The 24,662-nt window shown below is 39.3% G+C and overlaps 1 protein-coding gene across 3 annotated transcripts in view; it reads left to right on the top strand.

Moving 5' to 3' along the window:
* Positions 1 to 235: 235 nt before the first annotated feature.
* The window catches only part of LOC139759961 (uncharacterized), a 74,749-nt gene continuing 50,322 nt past the window's right edge, over positions 236 to 24,662 (top strand). For 2 of the 3 annotated variants that reach the window (XM_071682665.1, XM_071682663.1), the window contains exons 1-5: positions 236 to 369; positions 2,553 to 2,864; positions 6,125 to 6,344; positions 9,768 to 9,842; positions 21,056 to 21,417. In XM_071682665.1, the coding sequence (XP_071538766.1) occupies positions 2,563 to 2,864; positions 6,125 to 6,344; positions 9,768 to 9,842; positions 21,056 to 21,417 (959 nt within the window). In that variant the 5' untranslated portion in view covers positions 236 to 369; positions 2,553 to 2,562. Of the gene's footprint in view, positions 370 to 874; positions 899 to 2,552; positions 2,865 to 6,124; positions 6,345 to 9,767; positions 9,843 to 21,055; positions 21,418 to 24,662 lie in introns of those variants that run through there. The other variant, XM_071682664.1, reaches the window with a different exon arrangement.

Raw genomic sequence — 24,662 nt, forward strand, 5'->3', positions numbered from 1 at the left:
TTATACTCTAAAAGAGTAAGACATGATGATTATGACCCAAATGGTGTTAGAAGCATCATTCCATGTCAAATCATCGATAATTGTTTGGGACAAATCATAACAAGTGCCTTTAAAATGGTAAAATAAGCGTTTCTTCGTAGAATCTCTTCTTTTCTTGAATTATTATAACTGGCAAAACCTTTGTAATCTATGCGAGGAATATTTCCACCAAATTTGATTTATAAAGAGTGAAGTTTAAAAGGCTGGCTTTGTTATTGGAACGAGTTGACTCCTTCCCCACGCTTCTGTGGTACTATACTTTCCCATACCGGTCACCCATAGTGGTGTTTTCTCATTGTTTTTGGATATTCCTTGGTTCCATTCATCAAGGTAATGTACCTATGGTTTCCTTATGGTTCGGCTATGTGTGCTTACAACCGCAATATCTAGGGTCTTGATGTTAAAGAGTCTTGCAAAGTACTATGGGGCTGGGTTTGTAACTCGTTTGGACATTTGTGTCAGTTTCTTTCAAAGATAAGGTGAAATAAAGTAATAGAAGAAGGTAATGATATTGGTAAAGCCATAGATTTATTTGCAAGATATAATGTTATACGTGGCGTGGAAGAATTATTGATTTGTGAGGTTATGGTTCTCTGTTAAACTATGTCTGGTCTGTATTGAGCGAGGCGAAGATCTGTCAATCCTTGGGTTTTCCTAGATCTTGTTATTAAGAAACGGGAGTTAAAGAAAGACATGTTGTAAGTGAAATTGCTTCCTTATGAGATGCTGGAAGACTGTTTTCGTTTGTATGCTATTCATCATGGCCGCCGTGAAGTGCCGTAAATCTTCCCTTAGTGTTTCATAACATGAGATATCGAGAGAAATTGTGAAGAATTAATGATATGACCTGTTCTCATAGGTATGTTTATTAAGTATGATAATTTTCTTTGGTTAGGGGAAATTATGCATCATTTTGACTCCGTAATGGGAACAAAGTAACTATTTCAGCAATTCGAATGTTTGATCCTGGGTGTAACTTTCTTTAGATTGTTTTCTTGGACATTGAATGCGGTAATGATTCATAAAAGATCTTAAATCATCCGTAGGGTATATTATGTAACATATTATCATGGAGCTTCAAAGTGAATGCTAGACTGTTACCCCCCCCCTCAGTTCGTAACAATGTTTACCAACAGTTCTGCCCCAAATATTTACCTTCACTTGGGTAATATCAAATCTAACCAAACTCATCTAACCAATCTGAAGCTACCTTAACTAAAGCATACCTAACCTATTATTAACAAACCACACCTAACATAACCCCATTCAGCTTAACTGAAATTTGGGGAGGAGTATTATCTGGGATGGAAGTGTCTACCTTTACACTGATATCTGCTGTGACAAAACCCCAAAATAAGTTGAAGTGCACCAGAATAACACTCTATGCCATCCAGATTGTATAAAGTGTGTTTATATGAGGAGGCAGAACAAAGTTTGCTTTAGAAAATAGACTCAGTCGATCGGAGGAAAGAAAAAGTTATCAGATAATGAAGACCTGAAGAGCTACCAGCGCCCTATTTGGATGACACTTCAGCCTGTACTGACAGTTTCTCCTTTACCTTAGGTTAGGTTATATAGGGTTTGATTTGGTGGTTAGGTTTACCAAAGCTCATTTTTCATCATTAGGTTGGTGCAGTTGTATGCAGCACAACTAAGAGGCATTGTTATAGATGATATACATCAATCTGGTGAAGTAAGTACTGCAAGCAAGTGGAAAACCTCGGTGTTCTCACTGCAGTTGCTGTTTTGTGGCAACAGTATTGTTGCTTTGAGGACATGCCGAGTTTTTCAATTGGGGTGACTGTTCTCTGGGGTGCCGGTAATACTTAAGATCCTCTTGCATCAGATAATCTCCAGAAATGCTGAAATACAGCTTAAGGCTGAAATTGTAAATTTATAGTGAAAGTGAGGGAATGTGGCTTTTTTTTTGTCTTTTCCTGATGCTATCTCGCTTTAAGGAGGGGGGGACTATTTCCTCTGTGGTAGGGTAGCGATGAGAATGGATGAAGACAGCAAGTATGAATGTATGATAATGTGTATATATGTATGTGTCTGTGTATGTATATGTATGTATACGTTGATAGGTATATGTATGTATATGGGCGTTTACGTATATGTATGAGCATAAGAGTGGTTGGGCCATTCTTCATGTTTCTTGCACTACCTCGGTGATGTGGGAAACAGCAGTTAAGTATAATAGATAATATATGAATACTTCATGGTGAGTAAAAGAACATCATTTAACAATGAAAAACATACCCAAGGTGAAATGACAACCTGGTGGTGGGTATGTTTTCTAAGATTAGCAGTTAACACTGTATGGCTTGGTATTGACACATTTTCCAGTGTTTGATTAGTTTTGATCATTAAATGTGAAATGAGTTACCAAAATATATGGAGATTTTGCAGATGGCACCCTGCAGTGGAATATAAGAAATAGATTTTAAACATATAAAAGTAGATTTTTTTATGCTTTAGTTCTAAATACAGGTTTGTAAAATTTTTTTTTTCAGGTAAGGGACCATGCGAGGAGGAAGAGCTGTTGTTGATTACCACCATAGCAGTGGTGGTAGCAGGTACAGAGATGGAGGAACTGGGAGCAGCAGTGACTATGGCAGTGCTCCAGGTTATGGAAATGTTTCTGGTTATGGTGCTTCATTTGGATATGGTGGTAACCCTCACTACAGTAGTGCATCGGGTTATGGGGGTGCTAGCACTTATGAAGGAGCATATGGTAGTGGTCACCCTGGCGGAGGTTCAGCATACAGCAGTGCTCCTAGTTATGGCGGTGGTTCCAATTATGGTGGGCCATCCAGTTATGGCAGGTAATTAGATATTGATATGTAAGACATGTAATTACGATAAATTGTATGATGTTTTGTTAATATACGAATATTTTAGATATTTCAGATCTATCGTAAACTTATTTTGATATTGTTTGTACATATACTTCTATCTTCTCAGCAAGCATACTAACTTGACTACTGAGCTTCTTCCACAAAGTAATTTTGCTTTCATACCAACACCCACCCACCCCATACTCGCACAGCATACTTCACCCACCCCATACTCACGCTGCACACTTGGCTTCCATACCAACACCCACCCACACTCCCACATACCACTCCATACCAACACCATACTGTATTTACATCCTAGCAGGCTATCATATTCCTAGTTGAACAACTTTTTACCCAGACCCCAACCATTAACTCTCCCTCACCCATTTCTAATCACCCTTGCTTTGGATGCTTTTGCATAAATATCCCACCCTACTCTTCTCCATTTCCAGTGTTCTTTCCTAACATAACTTGCACCTTTGACCAGGGTTATAACCTGTTATCCACTTCCACTTGCCTTCAGCCCATTCTTACAACCTACAGATCCAGGCAGTAAAGTACAGTATTTAGAAGAGTGCCAAATGAATCGGTGGCTGTGGACCTGTATTCTGCAGCCTCTACTGGCTTCTTTAACCAAATACTGAACTTTGCAGCTTGGACCCAGCCCTAACTGGATCCAAGAAGACTTGTAAAGCCAAGTTTGTTTAGCACTTCTAGGGAAGCACTAAGAGTCAAATGAGGTCAGGAAGGCAACAAAGATTGGACCAGAATTAAGAAAACTGGGTTACAGGAGAGTCTAGAAATTTTAGATTTGCCTAGCTTGGAAGATAGAAGAATGAAGGGGAGCTGATCATGACCATTAAGTTTGAAAAACAGATTGATGACATAGAAAGGTGAACAGTTCACTGGGAAATGTGTGAATAGAACAACCAGAGGCCTTAACCTGAACTTTAAGTGACTTGTTAAAAAATGATGAGGAAGTACTTTTATGATATAACAATGGCGAATGAGTAGATAGAATGACCAAAGACATGGTTAATGCAAACACTATACAGAAATATAAGTTGTATTATGGAAAATGCTTAACAAATGGGGTCCCATAAGTTTGACTCCCTCCCCTTACCATACAAATAGATGATTACACATAAATGACAGGTCTTTGTTGGCTGTCTGAAGTGCCCTTCACTGATAAGGAAGCCCAAGTTTGTAAGTGCTTGTAGTTGGATGTTAGTGTCCTGAACTATCTATCTATATCGCTGATGTCTGTACCTTCTGGGAATCCTATCAAGAGAGTGGTCATGGCAAAAGAGTCTCCACTTATCCATCATAACATGCCTCCCTCACATACACCATTCCACACATTCTTCCACTATTTTTGCCCCTCCATTGCTTTTCCACTCGTATTTCTCTATGCCATTGTTGGTCTTGCTCAAACAGCAACCCCTGTAATTGTACTACATTACACTTTCCATGTAAACTTCCCATCTTGCATTCTTTCCACTTGCCCAGACCACCTTCAGTTCATTCCCTTTGCATTTCCTGCCTTACCACATTTCTTTCTTTATTCCATCTAGTCATACCACATGCTCCTCTCAAGCAGCTCTTTTCCACAGCCTAGATTCTTGACCTCTGTGAGTCATTCCAATGCCATGTTTAGGCTGCATAAGTCATGGTAGGGAGACTATGCTGTCCCTTAATCCTTTCTTCACTTTCATTCATACAACTGTGCTCTTCTTTATTTTATCAAAGGACCCAATGACTCTTCTGCCTTGCACTGTTCTCTGCCATATTACTCTTTCCATTTCACCAAACTTACCCATGACAGCTCCTAAATGTTTAAATTCTGTCAACTCCTCCAGTCTCTCCTTCTCATATCCAAGACAGTTTAGTACTCTTTTCTTTCACTCTTTTGGGTTGTATCTTCTTTCACTCTATAGGGCTTTGCCAAATCTATGCTTTCACTTTGTTTGCTTTCAAACATCATTACTTTTACTTGCATTTGCCTTTAATCGCCTATGCTGACACCCTTTAAAATACACTTACAACCTTTTGCAACTCTGCAGACAAGCTTTATCACTATCCACCATACCTCACTGCCTCACTCCATCCACATAGATGTTAAAAAGCCTTGGCATCATCACACTGCCGAGCCTTATACCCACATGTATACCAAAACTTTCACTGGACTCTCCATCCACTCATACACATGCATTTGCTACTCTTCAGAAGGCTTTCACACCATCCGACAGATCTCTCGCACAACATATCCTGAACACATCCCATAAAGCATTCCACTCAACTTTGTGATATGCTTTTCTAGATTTTTTAAAAGCTATGTATATCTTTTTCGTGATAATTTTTCTGCAGTCATTTTCACCACAAAAATCTGATCCATACTTGCCCTTCCTTACCCAAAACCCGCTTGCTCCACACGTATTCAGCATTCATTCAATCACTTTCATCACTATATTTCAGCATTCTTGCATACACTTTTTCTGGTATACTTAACAGATGTATTCTTGTTGAATTGCTACATACATTTTTAGCAACCATTCCTTTGAATAAAGGAACAGTAGTAGCTTTCATCCAGTCCTCAGGCACCACCTTCTGTTTCCATGCATAATTACATATCATATGCATCCACTCTGTCTCATTTTCTCTCATACTAAAGCATTTCAGCCATAATCCCAGCCACCTCGGCTACCTTTCCTACCTTCAGCCTCATTATCACCCCTTTTTACTTCGCATCTTGCTATAGGCCCATGCATTTGTATTCTCTTCCCTCCACCCTCCATACCTGCGCATATAACAACTGCTACCTAACCTTCTCCCACATTCATTAGTTCCTCAAAACCTGAAGAGGCTCATATGTATTTTTTTTTATTGTGACATGAATATCATTCAAGTATTAAAGACTACTCTTGATTATACTTGAAAATTCCTGAATTTTTAGGGTTGTGAAAGTAAAGGAGTTTCAGGTATTAGATTTAGAAAGAGTAGCCATGAATTTAAAAAATATCCTTTGCTGTGTAACTGCCATCTTTCACATGAACAAATTCTTTACGCCAACAGGGCAGACTCCAAAGGGGAGGTGTCACAGTTTATGTGTGTTGTGGGTAAATATGCTCCTGGGTGAAGGCCATAGCCATTGTCATAACTGTATACCTTAAAGTTGTCTGTGTTTATAAGGTCTCTATGTTGGAGAAATAGCTTTTTAGACTGAAAAGTTTCCTTTTTTGTTTCAGTGGTCAGATGGTTAGCCCCTGGGAGAGTGGTATGGCCCCAGGATCTGTTGGGGGAAGTCAGCATGGGTTTGTACCTCCCCCTCGAGGTTCTGGTGGAGCTGTGACCGAAAGCGGTGGTGGTGATGCTTCAAATATCATAGGGGCCGTCAATCAACTAACGCAGATGGGGACTACAGAGTCAAAACTTGCCTTGAATATCTTAAATGCAGTCTTGACCAAAGTAAGTTATTTTTAAATCATTAGAAAATTGCATTATATGACATATCTAATTTTAACATTTTGAAGAGGTGAGCTCATGCATTACAGCTGAGGCTCATACAGTTAGCCATCAGCTGTACATGAATGTCTGTGTTGATAATGTGTTGCACTATTTTTGGTCCTAGATTTTTGTTAAATGCTTTTGTTTGTAAATGATGATTTTTTAGTTGTGGAGTTTGTGTGCTGAAATACGTAGTGTAGAAAAAGGGGTATAAACAGGTGTGCATTGGTAAGTAGAGATGATGGTAAGTGAGCATTATTTTCTTGATAGGAGTGTGATGGAGAGATTCTTGGATGTGACTTTACTGAGAGGATCAGCTGGTTTGATCATTTCTTGGTGAAGTGAGGGTTTGTAGAGGCTTTAATTTATAAAGTTGAAATTATATGGTTAGGAGGAGAGTGGTGAAAGTGAGTGAACTTGAAAAAGAGGCTTGTGTGAAGAGATACATAGAGAGATTTAATGTAAAATGGGAAAAGGTAAGAGTAAATGGAGCTAATGGAGTTGGGAAAAAATGAGAAGTGTTTAGGTAAGCCCTGATCACAAGTGCTAGAGAAGTGGTTGGCAGGTGGACAGATAAGAAAGGGTAGTGAGTGATGGGTGAGGAATTTAAGTTTCTAGTGAACGAGAAAAGGGAAATGAATGAGCATTATTTACAGGAAGGTGTATAAGTGATTTGGAGGTGCACAAGAGAAAGCAGCAGGGGTCTGGAGGAAGGTGTAGGAGCTGAATAAGAGAGTGGTAAATGTCTTTGTCATTGATATGGTTTAAAAACTGAATGCTTGTGATCAGGTCACCCCTCACTCTTTTCTCATGTAATGTGGACAGATTTAGACTTTTAATCATTCCCTTTAACTCGGCTGTTTTAATTTTGGTGCCATCTTTGTTGCCCTTTATCGAACCATCTCTATTAGCTCCTTGTGCTTCTTTTTTCATGGTGACCAAACATGAGAAGCTTATTCTAATATTGGCCTTATGTGTTATATAAACAGCTTGCTGAATAATTGCTTTACCTTAAACTTGAATGTTATTCTAATATTTGGTAGCAGACAGTTGGTCTCCTTTACTACTTGCTGAAGATAGAACTCTGGTGACAAGTTGGGGATGATGTTGACCACCAAGTGTTTCTCATGAACACATTCATTGAGCTTTTTTGTTCTAGCTGATAATCATATCGAGGCCTTTTTTTCATGGGGACCCATCCTCATTGCATTTATTTAGGTTGAACTTCATCAACATGTATGAAGCTAACTTTGGAGAATCTCAAAGCATTGCCCTGCCCTTTGCATTATCTGCAAACAAAATCCAGAACAAGTCCATACCTTAAGCAATTCATTTACATAGATCAGGAGGAGTAATTGTCCCACATAGAACTCTGTCGCACTCCACTGGTGACCTCAATTCATTTTAAGAAGGCTCCTATGATATGCCACACACTTCTCTTCCACATATAAGCAGTGTTTTTCTAGATACCTCTGTTAAGTTGGTATTCATGGATCACTCCACCCATTAACTTTCATCTGTTGTCATTGTGTATATTATATCCCGCGGTATCTCTTCACACAAGCTCACTCACTCGTCACCCTCATCCTACCTAAGCTTACCTCCATCAAGTAATTATCAGACAATCCACCAGCTCCCCTTCTCTGCAAATTCATATCCATTAATCACTCTTTTGTTCTTGTATCAGTTAGTGCACTGATTAAGTAACGTAATGCCGGCTTTCCATCATGCATACTCTACCTAACATATCCTTACATATATCCCTTTTTCTTTTTTTAGACCAGGTATTCCCGGGCTCCTTTTTCTGTACAGCTCCACAATCTGTTTGACATGTCTTTTGCATGTGCATGATTACATACTTGGGCTTTTCGTTAACTGTTATATATGTATATATTTTTTTATTATCATACGTGATGACCATTTCTTGTGTCAGCGAGGTAGTGCCAGGCAAAAGACGAAGAATAACCCAACTAATAATTTATTTATATTTTATTTATTTTGCTTTGTCGCTGTCTCCCATGTTAGCGAGGTAGCACAAGGAAACAGACAATGGCCCAACCCACCCACATACACATCTATATACATACATGTCCACATGCACATAAACATACCTATACATCTCAATGTATACATATATATACATACACAGACATATACATATATACACATGTACATAATTCATACTGTCTGCCCTTATTCATTCCTGTCGCCACCCCGCCACACATGAAATATCAACCCCCTCTCCCTGCATGTGCGTGAGGTAGCACTAGGAAAAGACAGCAAAGGCCATGTTCGTTCACACTCAGTCTCTATGTCATGTATAATGTGCCGATAACCACAGCTCCCTTTCCACATCCAGGCCTCACAGAAATTTCCATGGTTTACCCCAGACTCTTCACATGCCCTGGTTCAATCCATTGACAGCACATTGACCCTGGTATACCACATCGTTCCAATTCACTCTATTCCATGCACACCTTTCACACTCCTATATGTTCAGGCCCTGATTGCTCAAAATCTTTTTCAATTCATCCTTCCACCTCCAATTTGGTCTCACACTTCTCATTCCCTCCACCTCTGACACATATATCCTCTTTGTCAATCTTTCCTCACTCATTCTTTCCATGTGACCAAACCATTTCAATGCACCCTCTTCTGCTCTCTCAGCCACACTCTTTTTATTACCACGCATCTCTCTTACCCTTTCATTACTTAATCAAACCACCTCACACCACACATTGTCCTCAAACATTTCATTTGCAACACATCCACCCTCCTCCGCACAACCACTACTCCTTCAAACATACTCATTTTTGCTCTCCGGGATAACATTCTCACCTTCCACACATTCGTCAGTGCTCACAGAACCTTCGCCCCCTCCCCCGCCCTGTGACACTTCCGCTTCCATGATTCCATCTGCTGCTAAATCCACTCCCAGATATCTAAAACACTTCACTTCCTCCAGTTTTTCTCCATTCAAACTTACCTCCCAGTTAACTTGTCCCTCAACCCTATTGAACCTAATAATCATTAGGCAGGTGCATTAGGTAGAAGTAGGTAGGAACGTATGACAGAGCATTGGGTAGAAGAAAGTTGGAACATTACGTAGAAGTAGATGGTAAAAACATTTAGTAGAAGCCTCTGGAAATGCTGCAGTAGAGTTGCCCTCTGCTAGTGGCCTGTTAAGGGTGAAGCTCTAAAGGCTAAGAAGAGGTACTGGAGTTCACCAGTTATAAAGACTCTTTCCTTGGCCACCTCCTTGAGGAATTTCTTAGAACGGGCCCCAGAGAAATAGATGAGTAGAACTTGTAAAGATTACAGGGTTAGGAATCTGCTTCCTTTAGTGGTACATAAAAGTATGGCTAACATAGGAGGTTGTTTCAGGGATCACCTGGAGATGAAGGAAGAGCCAACTGGGATAACGGACCCCCTGCCAATAAAATGAGACGAATGGAATGGGTGAGTAGAAAGCTGGAAGTATTTGTTGCTTTTGTGACAGTTTTTGCAGGTCATTTCGTAGATGATTATAATGTAGGTTTGATTTGTAAGTTTTATTTTAAGGTTTACAGGATCTGAGTAATGCTGAAGGGTATATGGATAAATGCTTATTGGATTATATATGTTAGATTGTTCACTGTTGCAACGGTGAATTGTCCTGTCTCGCATATATTCACAGGTTGTATTAAACACCTCTTTGTTTTTGTGTATGAAACTGGTATAGATTTATGATGGATATATTTTTGTTCAATTTGAGACTGTGATTTAGTAGAACCAAAAAGTCCTGTAGAGAATGTGTCCATTCCAAATGAAGGTAGGTGCAGTCATCTGTAATAATGAGACAATTCTGCCAAATAGTAGCTAGTTATTTATAGTTACATTCAGTAAAAATTTTCTAAAACCACTGAAAAAGTTTTGAGTGGAAAATACATTTAACAAAAGCTAATGGTATGAAAATATTTTGTAAGTTATGTTCCAAACTCATATTGATTAGTGTGGAGGGCTGTTGGGATTTGGATGTATTTTTAGTTTTCTTCTCAGATTTGTGATTTTCCAAGTTTTGGAAGAAAAACTGCTCATTGTTAATTCCACTAATCAGTGGAAATGTCCATAATCTAGAATGGAAACTGCTGTAACAAAAGTTAATGAGTTGAAAATACAGCGTACTGTATTCTCCCAAACTCATACTTATTAATGTGGAAGTGTATTGGGATTGGGATGGATTCTGTACTTCTTCCCAGATCAGGACTATTTGTTCTGTATATGTGACATAATCCAGGTTTTGGGAGAAAATTTGTACATTCCTCAGTTTTCTTCCACAACCACAAATGATCCAGACAGAACCAGGGAGGTTTTCAAAATGAATGAATTCTGGAGGGTCTGGTATTCTTATGGCTGTATTATCAAACATTTTGGTGGGGCCCACTTAGATACCCCCTGCACTAAATAGTATCGTTTAAGTTTTCCCCAGGTTTGAAAAGTGGGGACACCCCGTCAAAATATCGGATATTATTAGAACATATTCAGGAAACAAATAGGCACCCGTTTGCTTGCCCTGAACAGTAAATGATTAGAAAAAATTATGGTATAAGAAAATAATATATTTTACAAAGTTATTTGAGATATGAGAAATGTATGGTATGACAGTAGGATTGAAAAAGAAATTTTTTTTCAAAAGAACTATGTTTCCACTAAAAAGTTTGACATGTCAGCGAGGCCTGGCTGACGAAACGTATGTGTTATTATTAATTTATATGAAAGATAGCACATATGTTTTGTATAAAGTGTTATAGATATATATTACTTGCATCTAATCACAGTAAAGTGACATTAAAGGAGATATTCATCTGCATTACTTTTATAATGGCAGATATTGTTTGACATTCTCAAGATGATAGGTTGTGTTATTAAGCTAAATGAGCCATTAGTTGATTAAAATGTCTCGGAAGTATGAATTAAGCCAAATTATATATATAATGCTATGAAATGCATGCTGGTTTGCATTTTTGGATATGGCATATGTCATTAAGCTACACAAAAGTAATAGCAATAGAATTATGAATATAATTTTCTTCAAATTTATTACTTGATTTATTAATCACTCCTTGTCATTTCAAGACATTACAGGATAATATTGCTGATAATGTAGATCAGATGATGATCACAAATAGGAATAATTAAAGAAGAAAACTTGGCATTAACATCATGTAACTACAAGATTCATTATCAGATGCAGAAGGTAAGAATTTTTTCATGCAATAAAAATATGACCATTCTTTGTCTGTTTCCTGGCACTACCTTGCTGATGGGGAAACAGCAATTAATTATAATAGTAATAATAGAATGATAAAAATATGACCAAGTCCATAATATTGGGGGGGTTAGATATGCAGGTGATATGAAAAAATCATAATTTCAAACCTCCTGTACCTGATTCAGAATCTTTGAGACTATTGGAAACTATATTGATGCCAAGTTCCCATTTACATTTTACTTACTAGCAATGCTCACCTGGCCTACACTTTTACCGTAATATTTAGACCCCTAATGAAGTACTTTTGATAGTTTTATATCAAGCTTCTAATTCGTTTTTACAATAATGTCACCTTTTGATTTCTTCAGGATTGACGCATTATTCTACCAACTATTTATAATATACAGTTCCTGTTTTACTGTTATTACATTCTAGATAATTATTACCCACTATTATTTTGCCAGCATGTTTCCACAATTCTGACATATAAGGATTTACGCCAACAAATTACAGTAAGCCCTTGATTTAATGGACCTTGATAGAATGGATTTCGGATTTAGCGGACAAATAATAATTCAGTGTATTAGTTAGTAATAGTTTAAAAAATTCAAAAAAGATTCAGACATCTCAAATGCCACATGAGCATTTCATATTGCACTCGTTTTTGATTATGTAGGGGTAGACTTGCTTTGTTTCAGTCTGAGTCTACCTCAAGCTATTGTGCAGTCAGGCTGTATACAGAATGTTTCTCTTATTTCAGAATTGTGACTTTATTGAATAGTTTTGCAATCCATACAATATGAAATGACAAGTGATTGTAAGAGTTGTAATGAAAGCAGGTAGTCCATCCTCACTTTATTATAAAGAAGTATCCTTTCACAGGAGAGGGGTGGCATCACCTCTATCTTAGTCTGACTCCTTCCTCCATCTGCCCAGTGAGCATTCCCACGCTGCTGGGTGCCTTCTGCCCAATTATGGTGACACACTAAACCCTACAGTGATAGAGGAGTTAAAAGAAAGTGCTTGAACTCAGATGGGGCGCCGATATAGGTTACATTCAATTTAATGGACTTTCAGCATTAAAGGACACCCCTTCTCCCCATTAGTCTGTTAAATTTACTGGATGTTCATTTTCAGTTGGGTAAGCACTGTGTGGAGTTTTCATCTTGAAAAATTGCCCATTGCAGTGAAAACAGACCAGTCCTGCAAACCAGCTGCAAGATGACATTAGCCTTTCATTTGTTCAGATGTACCAACTGTTTCCTGCAGGGACCCCAAGGAAGGAGCTAGCTTTAAAAGTATGACTATACGTTAGGTGAGTGTGGGGGTCCCCACACTTTTCCCTGGGAATTGAACTTGGGGCCTTGCACCCAAAGTTTGATAATACAGCTGTTAGTGTATGGGTTTGGGAGGATATGCTGTATTGTTTTTATGAGAGAATGCTTTCTGAAGATACAACAGTAGAGGAAGAGGGATTAGGTAATGTAGAACGAAGATTTAGGGATATGGCAGTGGGTTTATGTTAAATGTAAACCATCGTTTTTTTTTTTATATGATTGTATTGTAGACATGCAGAGTGGGTTAATGGACAGAGAGATTACAGGCATAAGAAAAAGCAAGAGGAATGCAAAGAGGGTTGGGTAAGGAAGGGATAGAAAAATACATTTAAGCTAAGGGTGGAGATGCACACAGATGTGATTGTAGAAAATACATTATTTATGGGGTTGTGAGTGTTAATGTAAGGATGAGAATTTCATTTTTATGTAGGCCTTAAAGAATGAGACTATGAAATATTGTTGGAAGGAAATAGTTAACCTAGGCAATTGTATTATCTAAGCAATGGGTGAACACAGTTGTGTTTGTGAGTGAAAAGTTAATATCTGGATTTAGTGACTGGTTGATGCATGTAGGAATTATATCATTGACGGCTATTTGATTTTTTCTCGTTGAAGTTTACAACTGTAGCATTTGAGTGGAATGAGTTTGATTTTCCCCCCTCCCAAGTTTCTTGGGTAAATGAATCCCAAATCTCAAGGTAGATTTTTTGGTGCTTAATGCTTTGATGCTGTTGTGTGTAGATTATCTAGCTTAAGTAACATTAATCATTAACTAACATGACCATTGATAGTAGAATTGGTTTGTTTTACCTTGGTTGATGTATGGATTGTAACGTCTGGTATCTTTTGGGAGCTTTTAGATGTTTTAGAGCCCTTTAGGTTTTGGTAGTTTACTACTATCGTATGTCAGCAGAATAAGTTTTTGCCCCCCTTACTCAAGGTTTCTTAAATGCATGAACCTTGGAAAATTTCTCATGTTAGATTTATTGGTGCTGAACACTATGATTTTTTGTTTGGTATTTATTTAGCATTAATGATGTTGACATTTAACAAACATAAACAATAAAATAGTACATTTTGTTTGTAAAACCTTGATGATATGCTACTGGTTAAGAGATTTAAGGAAAGAGTAGCTCTTGTGCCTTGAGAGAGCTGTGGGAATGTGTGAAAGTGCTGGGATAGAGGTAAAGACAGTTGTGGATAATAATGAAATGAGATTGAGAGTTGGGTGATTGTTGGTGCTTATGCTTTTATTAATGAGAGGAGTGAGGAAGAGAAGTAAGTGTCTTGGTAGGAGCTGAATCTGTGCACCAGCAATTTTGATGAGAGGGATCAAATATTAGTGAAGGGTGATTTGAATGTGAGAGGGAAGATGAATTGGATAGCATGAGATACCCAGTGCAAAGGAAATGGTGAACAGATTGTTGAGTTTTGTGTTGAAAAAGGACTGATGAATGGGTACATATGGTTTAAAAAGAGGGACATGCATAGTAACCTGTATATGATTGGGGTTGTTGGTATGCAGGAATTATTGGGTTAGTTACTTAATGAAAAGTGTGCAAAAAAAATTCTAGGATCTAAATTTTCTGAGAAAATGCTGGATAGCTAGTGGGATGTCTGACCACAGTTTGTCAAAGGTGAGGTTAGATGTTTGTAGAGGCTACCTCACTGACATGGGAAACAGCTAACAATAAAAGAAAATGTGTTAAGTGACCTGGATAGTATAAATGTAGTTGGCAATACTTCAAAAGCCTAATTCTTCATGTATAAGCAAAAGATAGCTTCAAAATGAATTATTTTCTGAATTTGTTTAAAATTAATTAAAAGGAATGAATTCCTCTAGGGTAAGACATGCAAAATGCTTCTTGTGCTGTTATTATTGTGGCAGATATAAAAAGCATACAGATAACAATTTATTTGTTTAGAATTTTTCTGAGAGAGATGGATGGTTATGGTATATTCTGAAGGAGGGGATTGTAAACGGAGAATCATTTTGACAGTTGTTTGCTTCCTCTTTGATTAACCTTTTATTTGGGCACTGATAGAGTAAAATTGATCCAACAGCATAGTTAGGTTTCAAACTTTTGTCTTTGAATTGTTTTGTGAAATTCTTTTCTGGCCTTTATTAGTTTAGTGCAATTAAACCTGAAAAAACCAGTGCAATTAAACCTGAAAAAACTGTCTTGCAATGGGCCCTGACAATACATTAAACTTTCATTTAAAACACTTAAGCCCAGTTGCATCCAAAGCACTTAGTTTTCTTCAACTGGCTGTATGACAGAATCCCTAGCATTTGGAAATTTAGCTACATGGTATGAGTCCTTAAACCTTTCAAGTGACCCACCACCCTATCCTTTTACTGTCATTCATTACTTCTGTCTTTAGAATACAAACTCTGAAAAACTGATTTACAATAGAAGGGAAATACATCACACACACACAGCATGGCTTTAGACCCAAACCACACCTTCACCACAGTACTTACAGACCTTTCACAATTGGTAGGTAGTTGTTTGTTGGCAGCCATTAACTAGGGAAGTATATTACCAGTACTACCCGCTTGCATATCAGGAGTGTCAGTGACGGCTAAGTGGTGAGCCTGCACTTCATTGGTTTTCAAGTTACACTCCTCTGACCTAGATAGCTGTCTATTCTTTCTGCCGTACCCACACGTGGACTGATGGTTTTCTGTCCACAAACATACAGTCTGCCCTTGTCACACAACTTCGGACAACACTTAGCTCAAACAACTCATTTTTCATAACTCTAGGTTTTCTTGTGGAGCACCATGCATAAGCCCTACCTCTTGGCAAAATGGTAGAAGGAACAGATCATGTAGGCAAGAGCATTAGGTGGTAGTAGTATTCAATTGGAAAATTAGGTAGGAGCATAAGGTAGAAGTAGTATGCTTGAACATGAGGTAAACACATTAGGTAGAAGTTGTTTTTTTTTTTTTTTCGCTGTCTCCCGCGTTTGTGAGGTAGCGCAAGGAAACAGACGAAAGAAATGGCCCAACCCACCCCCATACACATGCATATACATATGTCCACACACGCAAATATACATACCTACACAGCTTTCCATGGTTTACCCCAGACGCTTCACATGCCCTGATTCAATCCACTGACAGCACGTCAACCCCGGTATACCACATCGATCCAATTCACTCTATTCCTTGCCCTCCTTTCACCCTCCTGCATGTTCAGGCCCTGATCACACAAAATATTTTTCACTCCATCTTTCCACCTCCAATTTGGTCTCCCACTTCTTCTCGTTCCCTCCACCTCCATCACATATATCCTCTTGGTCAATCTTTCCTCACTCATTCTCTCCATGAGCCCAAACCATTTCAAAACACCCTCTTCTGCTCTCTCAACCAGAAGTGGTTGGTAGAAAACACTGCTAGGTAGCCTTCTGCCAGTGGCTTGTTAAGATTGAGACAGTAAAGGCTAAGTTGAGACAATAAAGGGTAAGAAGCAGCACTGGTGTTTATCAGTTATGGATGCTCTTTTGCTGTGGCCACCCTCTTGAGGGAGTTCCCCAAGGGAATGGGCATTAGAGATATAAATAGGGAGATAGGTAAGGGACTTCAACCACCCACAACCACTTATCTGCACAGTACTATTAGCAGTTGGTTGGCAACCATTGACCAGGTAGGTAAATTCCCCACCTGGGTATTGGAAGGGTTAGAGATACAGATAGATAGTGTAGTGAGCCAGCACTTAAGTCGTTGTCAAATTGCAGTCTTTTGTTGACCCATCTAGCTGTCTTTTCTCTATCCCTCACACACATGTGGACTGCTGGCATTATGTCCACAAACACATATAGTCTCTCCTTTTCACACAACACTTTGTAACACTTACACAACTCATTCTTTATATCTTGGTTTTCCTGTGATGAGCACCATGTGCTAGTCCTGCCTTTGGCAAAATGGTCTGAGCAATAGATAGAAATATTTGATAAGAATGTTAAACAAGTGCACTATTAGAGGCATTAGGTAATAGTGGTGTTTAGGAGCCCCACCTGGGTATTGGAAGGGTTAGTAATGGCTGCGTAGTGACCCAGCACTTCAGTTGTTGTCAAGTTGAAGTCCTTTTACCCAGGTAGCTGTCTTTTCTTTCTATCTTGCCTTCATGTGAACTGCTGTCATTCTGCCTACAAACATATACAATCTCTCCTTTTCACACACAACACTTAACTCGCACAACACATTCATCATAACTCTTTATTTTCCTGTGGTGAGCACTGTGTGCTTGTCCTGCCTTTTGGCAGAGTAGTTGAAGCAGTAGATAGAATTAGTAGATAGGAATGTTAGACAAGAGCATTATGAAGAGGCTTTAGGTAGTAGGTGTAGGTAGGAGCATTAGATGGGAGCATTAGGTAGAAGTAGTAGGTTGGAACATTATGCAGTATCTTTAGATGGACACAGTAGATAGTTGTAGTTATTGGGAATAATAGGTAGGAGCCTCTGAAAACACTGCACTAAAGTCTCTACAAGACACCAGGATTTACCTCCCTCACCACCCCATCCACAAACAATTATACAATCATAGTGACATCTTGTACCCCTGCCTCAGATCTACTTTCATCTGGAACCATTCACTCTTCTCGTTGCCTGTTAATACACATGCCTTACTCTCTTAACAGATACTCCTCGCTGCTCCTCATAGCTTTCCTGCCACACCATATATTTGTAGCACCTACAAAGCATCTGATATGCTTTTTTCAGATCAATAAACGCCACACACAAATCTTTCTATTTCCTTCGGTATTTCTTAATTTCATTCCTCAAAGCAAACACCTGATCCACTCTTCTTTTACCACTCCTGAAACCACATTGTTCCTTCCCAGTCTGATGCTTTGTACATGTCACCACCCTCGCAATCACCACTTTTCCATACAATTTACTAGGTACACTCAACAATTTTAAACTTTTGTAATTTGAACACTCAGCTTTTTCCACCTTGCCTTTGTACAATGGCACATAAATGCATTTTACTAATCCTCAGGTACCTCACACCATGATCCAGAGATACTTTGAAAAAGTTAAACTAATCAACTATACAGTCATCCCTATTCTTAAGAAATGCAAATGCAGTACCATCCGTTCCAGCTGCCTTTCCACATTTCTTCTTATGCAAAGATTTCAGCTCCTCTTCCCTTTCTGTCAAACCGCTAGCTATGACTCTTACATTGTATACCTCCCAACCCAAGTGCCCTAATCTGCCGCTGTGTCATCAAACTCATTCAGTAGTCTTTCAAAGTACTTGTTCCTTCTCCTCACCTCATTCCTTCTCTTCACCTCATCACTACCTTTTACCACTTCCCCATTTGCCCCCTTCCCCTTCCCCAGTGTTCTCATGTGTCCTTTTGTTTTTTGTCATTATTAAGCTACTTCCTGAGTATCTTATTTTTACTGAAGTTTGCTAATACTTGATCAGCCCACTCTTATTTGCCCTCTTTTTTCTGCCCTTGCACCTTCCTTTTGACACTGCAGCTTTGTCTTGTAAATTTCCCAATCACTTGCTTTCCTTTTAATTAAGCAGCACCCATACTTTCATTTTTCTTTCATAATTAACTACTACTTCATCCCACCACTTACTTCCCATTATCACCTACCTTATGCATGCCACACCTTTGTTTTGCACATGGCAGCACTGCGTCCGTAAAGCACCCCTCTCCCTTCTAACAATTCTGCTGGCTTTTTTGCTTCTGTCATTGATCCTTCTGGCCCTTCAACCATTACTATCAAACCTGCTGCCTCTACTGCACAAGCCCTTACCACCTTCATCATCCCCTATCCATTGCATGTGAAGTCTCAGCTGGATATCACCTTACGTGTGGATGTTGAGTCTAACCTGGACACCTCTTACAACATTTAGGCCTTTTCTTGACAACCCACAACCACCATCACTACTTGATCGTGCTTGTTTACGTAGGTGAATATACCTATTTTGTGTTGTTGATTTTTTAATTTCCTCCAAGGTGTTTATTGTATGCATTCCTACATGAAAATGCAATGGTTAAGTAGCGAGAGTGCAGAAGTTTTGGAGTGTATCCATATCTTTTATGTGAAAGTATGGATTTATGTGATTTTGCTGTGTATTTTTGTTGAAGTTGTTTGCTGCATTAAGGGAGGGGAAACCTGTTGTTTTCAAATTTTGGGCCATCTGAGGTTTGGATAAGGTTTAAGATAAGGGTATTGACAGAATACTATTAAGTCTCTTTACTTAAGAAAACATACGACAATTTATTTAGTTATGACTGTGGGGTAAAAGTGTGATTTGTTGAGTGTAGTAGTACTCGCATTGATTCTAGAGTAGTGGGATCAGTTGACTAGATGGAGTGATTAGTTATGGAATTTGAGTTAGTAAGACATTATGGATGAGTATATTGGTTGAAAATTGTCCTGTAAAGTTACTGGCATGAGAACAGTTTGAAGTCATAATTCTTATTAAAGTACTTGAATTGGTAAGTAGTACTGATCAGAGTGGATCACTACTTAAAGGGATGAAGCATGGAGGAGTTGTTGGAATCAGTAATCAATGGAAGCTGGTTATTCTTCAGAAATTTTTGTACTTTCAATGTATATCCCTTGCTTGTATAAGATGAAGTGTAGCTAGAGTTGGTTTAAGAGGTTCAGTTAAATCTTACCTGAGAATTTTCTGGGCTAGCATGGTTTCTTAGTTCGTTTAAGCTGAGTTTTGTGTTGGTAAGTCTTGACTGTAATGTTTCATGATCATAGAACTACTATTTTATGATTTTTTATTAAAGTGATTTACCAAAGTATTTAAAACGTGAATTATTTGGTGGGTTGCAAGTCCCTCATGCTTAGTACAGATTCCAATTTGACTGTCATTTCCTTTGGTACATATTTAGGTAAGTATGTATATGAAAAATTATGCAGAGTTAGAACATTTAAAGCTGTCAGGGGTATTACAGTTGGCATGAGTGTGAATTTAGTCCAGCTATGTGGTAAGTTTTTAGATGTTACTTTTCGTATGAGTTCTATGTTTGGATTTGCAAAACCTTCGTTGATGTTGGACATGATTGTTGTTTGAGATTTCAGATTCAGACATAAAATAATAATACCCAGATCTCAGACAAAGGGCATTTACGTGTCAGATATAAGCTTGCTTTGATTAACATAATAATAATGTTATATATCATGTTCCATTAGTTACGTGCTTCTTTGAGGAGAAGAGTAAAACTGTTAGCAGGGTAGAGGTTTGCCTTGACAAAATCAGTTTGTAAGTACCAAGTTCCTCACATGTCGTTAAGAAATTATATTAAGCTGGAATATATGCTTCAGCTAAAGAAAATTAAAGATTTATGCTCTAGCTCCCAGAGTGGCAATATAAGATTGTTTCCTCTGCTGTCTGTGGTATGTATGTTGCTCCTCAGGTCCCTAGTGCACCCAGCTTTATGAATTTAAAACAGTTTTAGCAGTTGGTATGTTATATTGCTCACTTAAAACATAATCTCAAAAATTTCTAAGATTAGTGTTTTCACACAAGAGGACTTTTGACTCTAAAACTACTTTGTTTAAGATTAGTTTGGAAGATGTTGTTCTCTCCAAGACCCAATGATTCTAATAGTGCACTGATAGTGACATTAGTAACTTGTGGTGCATGAAACCTTGGGTCTGATATTATGTAACATAGCTGGTGATGCCATATGGCAGTGCTCCTCTTGTTGTTCATTTCTGCTGGATGTATGAATCTTTCACTTAAGTGAAGATACCAAACTAGTTTATATATGATTATTATTTGCAGAAATTTTTGTGGGGATAAACTGCCAGATTCTTGATCATTGGCATCCCCATGTGAAAATTAATTAATGTTATTTAAATAAACCTTTTATCAGTAAGGTTATAGGATGACCTGGAAAACTTGGTATGTGGTGAGTCCCTTGGTTGTTATTGCCATACCTCTGGTTCTTGTCAAGCCCACAGATTGGCCAGTATTGCCTGATTGGGTCAGTAAAAGTGCCTCAAAGTACCTTGGGAAACCTCCTCTTGGTGAGGCTTATCACATGGGGTTCCAAATGCTGTGTGGTGACTTAGTGGTGAGTGTTTCCCACAGGATGGTGGGTATGGTAACCGCCCAGGGCGGGCACATCCCCCCCCAATGCCTCCACCACCTGTACGCAAGCTTCCTCAACGTGATCAGCAGAACATCCCTCGTCAGGCCTTTGGGTCACCCCAACGTGGCAGGGGTGGCCATTCCTATGGCCCAGCTGGACGTCATATGATGACTGATAACCAGCTTAGGAAAACTGCAAAGGCCATGCGGGGAAAGCCCATGCCTGATACCAGGGATAATAAGGGTGTTGCCAAGGACCAGAAGAAGGGAGCACCAGCCGCAGCAACCAGGACAGCAGTTGGCCAGAAGGGGGACAAAACTGAGGGTGATGGTTCCTCAGCTACAGCTGGTCCCAAACAGAGGTAAGCTTCATACCTAATGTGCTGCAAAACTTGCCTGTCAGACTATGCTAAATAAGACTTCATTGGCTGAGACTAGTTTATAGGCTGGCCTCTGCAAGTGGCTGAGTTTGTGGAGATAACCCTACTCAGTCATAAGGTTGAGGGTTGTGGTGCAGGAGTGGCCTTGTAGCACTCTGTCACCAGGTGATGTATCACACCCTCTGTCAGGCTCTGCAGGACATACTTTAAAATGTAGGTTAGGTGTTTGTTCAGCCTTGGGCTTTAACATGAAGTTGCAGGCAGTGAAGGTCAAGTAAACATCTAGAGATAATTCTCAGTTCCTGCTTAGCTTGAGGATAACTGGAAGATAGCAATATTGTCATGGTGAGTCACTACAGTGTTGTCCAAGGTAGGTAGACATTTTGTGGAAGTGCTGGCAGATTCAGAGTAATCCATTAAGTCTTTCTGCATTTTCAGAGGTTCTTCTGGCTCAGACATAGAATGAAGGAACTTAGTTTTATTAGACTGTTCATACATTAGGGTTCTAATGATTATTTAGGTACATTATGCTCTACACATAATTTTTCATTCTCTTATACCTGTTTGCAGTTTTTTGCCACAGCGATGTAGTGCCAGTAACGACAACTGAGCCTTGTATATGTGTGTGTGTTGGCTGTATATTTTTCGTACTTGATCTGCGTTTCCCATGTTAGTGAGTTAGCACCAGGAACGGATGTGGAAAGGCTGCATCCACTCACATTCATTCAGCTGTCATGTGTCATGTGCTGAAACCATGGGTCCCTGTCTGCAACCAGGACCCACATACCTTTTCTTGGTTTACACTGGATGCTTCCCATGCTCTGGTCCAGTCCATTGAGAGTGTGTTGACCCAAGTATACCACATCGTTCCAATTCACTCTATCCTATGCAAGCCTTTAATCCTCCTACATGTTCTGGCCCGTATCGCTCAGTGTTTTTCAATCCTTGCTTCCATCTCCAACTTGGTCTCCCCCTTCTCCAAGTTCCCTTCTTTTCTGATGCATACATCTTCTTTGTCAACCTTTCCTCACTCATTCTCACTTTATTTCTGGACCATTTCAGCACACCTTCAGCTCTCTCAACCACCCACTTTTTACTACCATATCTTCACCACGTATTGTCCCCAAACATTTAATTTCCAACACATCCGCCCTCCTCCCTGCACAACCATGTCAAGATTGTTATACCTTTGAATGTAACCACTTTTGCCCTCCCAAATGATAATCTCTCTTTTCACACATTGTTTAGCGCTCCCAGAACCTTTTCCCCCTTACTTGCTCTGTGAATCGCTTCCGCTTCCGTGATTCTGTTTGCTGCCATGCCCACTCCCATGTATCTGAAACGCTTCACTTCCTCCAGATTTTCTCCATTCAAACTCACACCCAACTAACCTGTCCCACTAATCTTCTAAACCTTATATCCTTGCTTTTATCGACATTTACTCTCAGCTTCCTCCTTTCACACACTCCCAAACTCTTTCACCAACTTCTGCAGTTTCCCAGTTGAATCTGCCTCTTGTGATGTATCATTGGCGAACAACAATTGACTTGCTTCTCAGGCCCTCTCTTCCCCAACAGACTGCATACTCACCAGTCTATTTCTGCACTCCCTCTTCAGATCTCTCAACCACAGACTTCTTATTACCACACCTCTCTCTTACCCTTTTGTTCCTTACTTGATCAAACCATCTCACACCGCATATTATCCTCAGATGTTTCATTTCCAAAACTTCCACTTTCCTACACACATCCCTATCTGTAGCCCATGACTTTCAGTCATACAACATGGTTGGGACTAGCACACCTTTAAATGTATCCATTTTTGGCTTCCCATATAATGACCTCTGTATATTCCTCGATGCTCCAAGAACATTGCCTGTTTATTCCTCGATGCTTCAAGAACATTGCCCCCTCACTGACACTATGAGTCACTGCCGATTACATAGTTCCGTTTGCTTCCATGTTCAATCTGAGGCAACTAAAACAATCCACTTCATCTAGATATCCTTTATTCTAACTCATTCCAATAACCTGTACCTGTGGTATACTAAATCTGTTTTACTTCGACTTAGAACGTCCAGGTTCGTCTCCTCAGTCGTACTACCTCTCTCTCTCTCTCTCTCTCTCTCTCTCTCTCTCTCTCTCTCTCGCTCTCTCTGTTCTCGTCATGGTTACATCCACACACTTTTTCAGACACCAAAGCTTCAGCCTTTGGAGGAGATGAGCACCTTTTGGTTGGCTCATTCTTTTGTTCCAACTTTTAGAAATTATAGATACAAGGAGGGGAAGTTTTCCTGCCCCCAACTCTTGCCAACTTTAATTGCCTTCTTTGACATGCAGGAAATGCTTTAGAGGTATTTCTTCTCCAATATCACGGGATATATATGTAGGTATAGGTATGTATATGTGCGTGTGTGGATGTGTATGTATATACATGTGTATGGGGGTGGGTTGGGCCATTTCTTTCGTATGTTTCCTTGCGCTACCTCGCAAACGCGAGGGTTAGGGAAAATGATTTGGTAAACAGAGAAGAGGTAGTAAAAGCTTTGCGGAAGATGAAAGCCGGCAAGGCAGCAGGTTTGGATGGTATTGCAGTGGAATTTATTAAAAAAGGGGGTGATTGTATTGTTGACTGGTTAGTAAGGTTATTTAATGTATGTATGACTCATGGTGAGGTGCCTGAGGATTGGCGGAATGCGTGCATAGTGCCATTGTACAAAGGCAAAGGGGATAAGAGTGAGTGCTCAAATTACAGAGGTATAAGTTTGAGTATTCCTGGTAAATTATATGGGAGGGTATTGATTGAGAGGGTGAAGGCATGTACAGAGCATCAGACTGGGGAAGAGCAGTGTAGTTTCAGAAGTGGTAGAGGATGTGTGGATCAGGTGTTTGCTTTGAAGAATGTATGTGAGAAATACTTAGAAAAGGAAATGGATTTGTATGTAGCATTTATGGATCTGGAGAAGGCATATGATAGAGTTGATAGAGATGCTCTGTGGAAGGTATTAAGAATATATGGTGTGGGAGGCAAGTTGTTAGAAGCAGTGAAAAGTTTTTATCGAGGATGAAAGGCATGTGTACGTGTAGGAAGAGAGGAAAGTGATTGGTTCTCAGTGAATGTAGGTTTGCGGCAGGGGTGTGTGATGTCTCCATGGTTGTTTAATTTGTTTATGGATGGGGTTGTTAGGGAGGTGAATGCAAGAGTTTTGGAAAGAGGGGCAAGTATGA

The sequence above is a fragment of the Panulirus ornatus genome, chromosome 34, assembly GCF_036320965.1.
Source record: "Panulirus ornatus isolate Po-2019 chromosome 34, ASM3632096v1, whole genome shotgun sequence".
Classification (NCBI taxonomy): domain Eukaryota; kingdom Metazoa; phylum Arthropoda; class Malacostraca; order Decapoda; family Palinuridae; genus Panulirus; species Panulirus ornatus.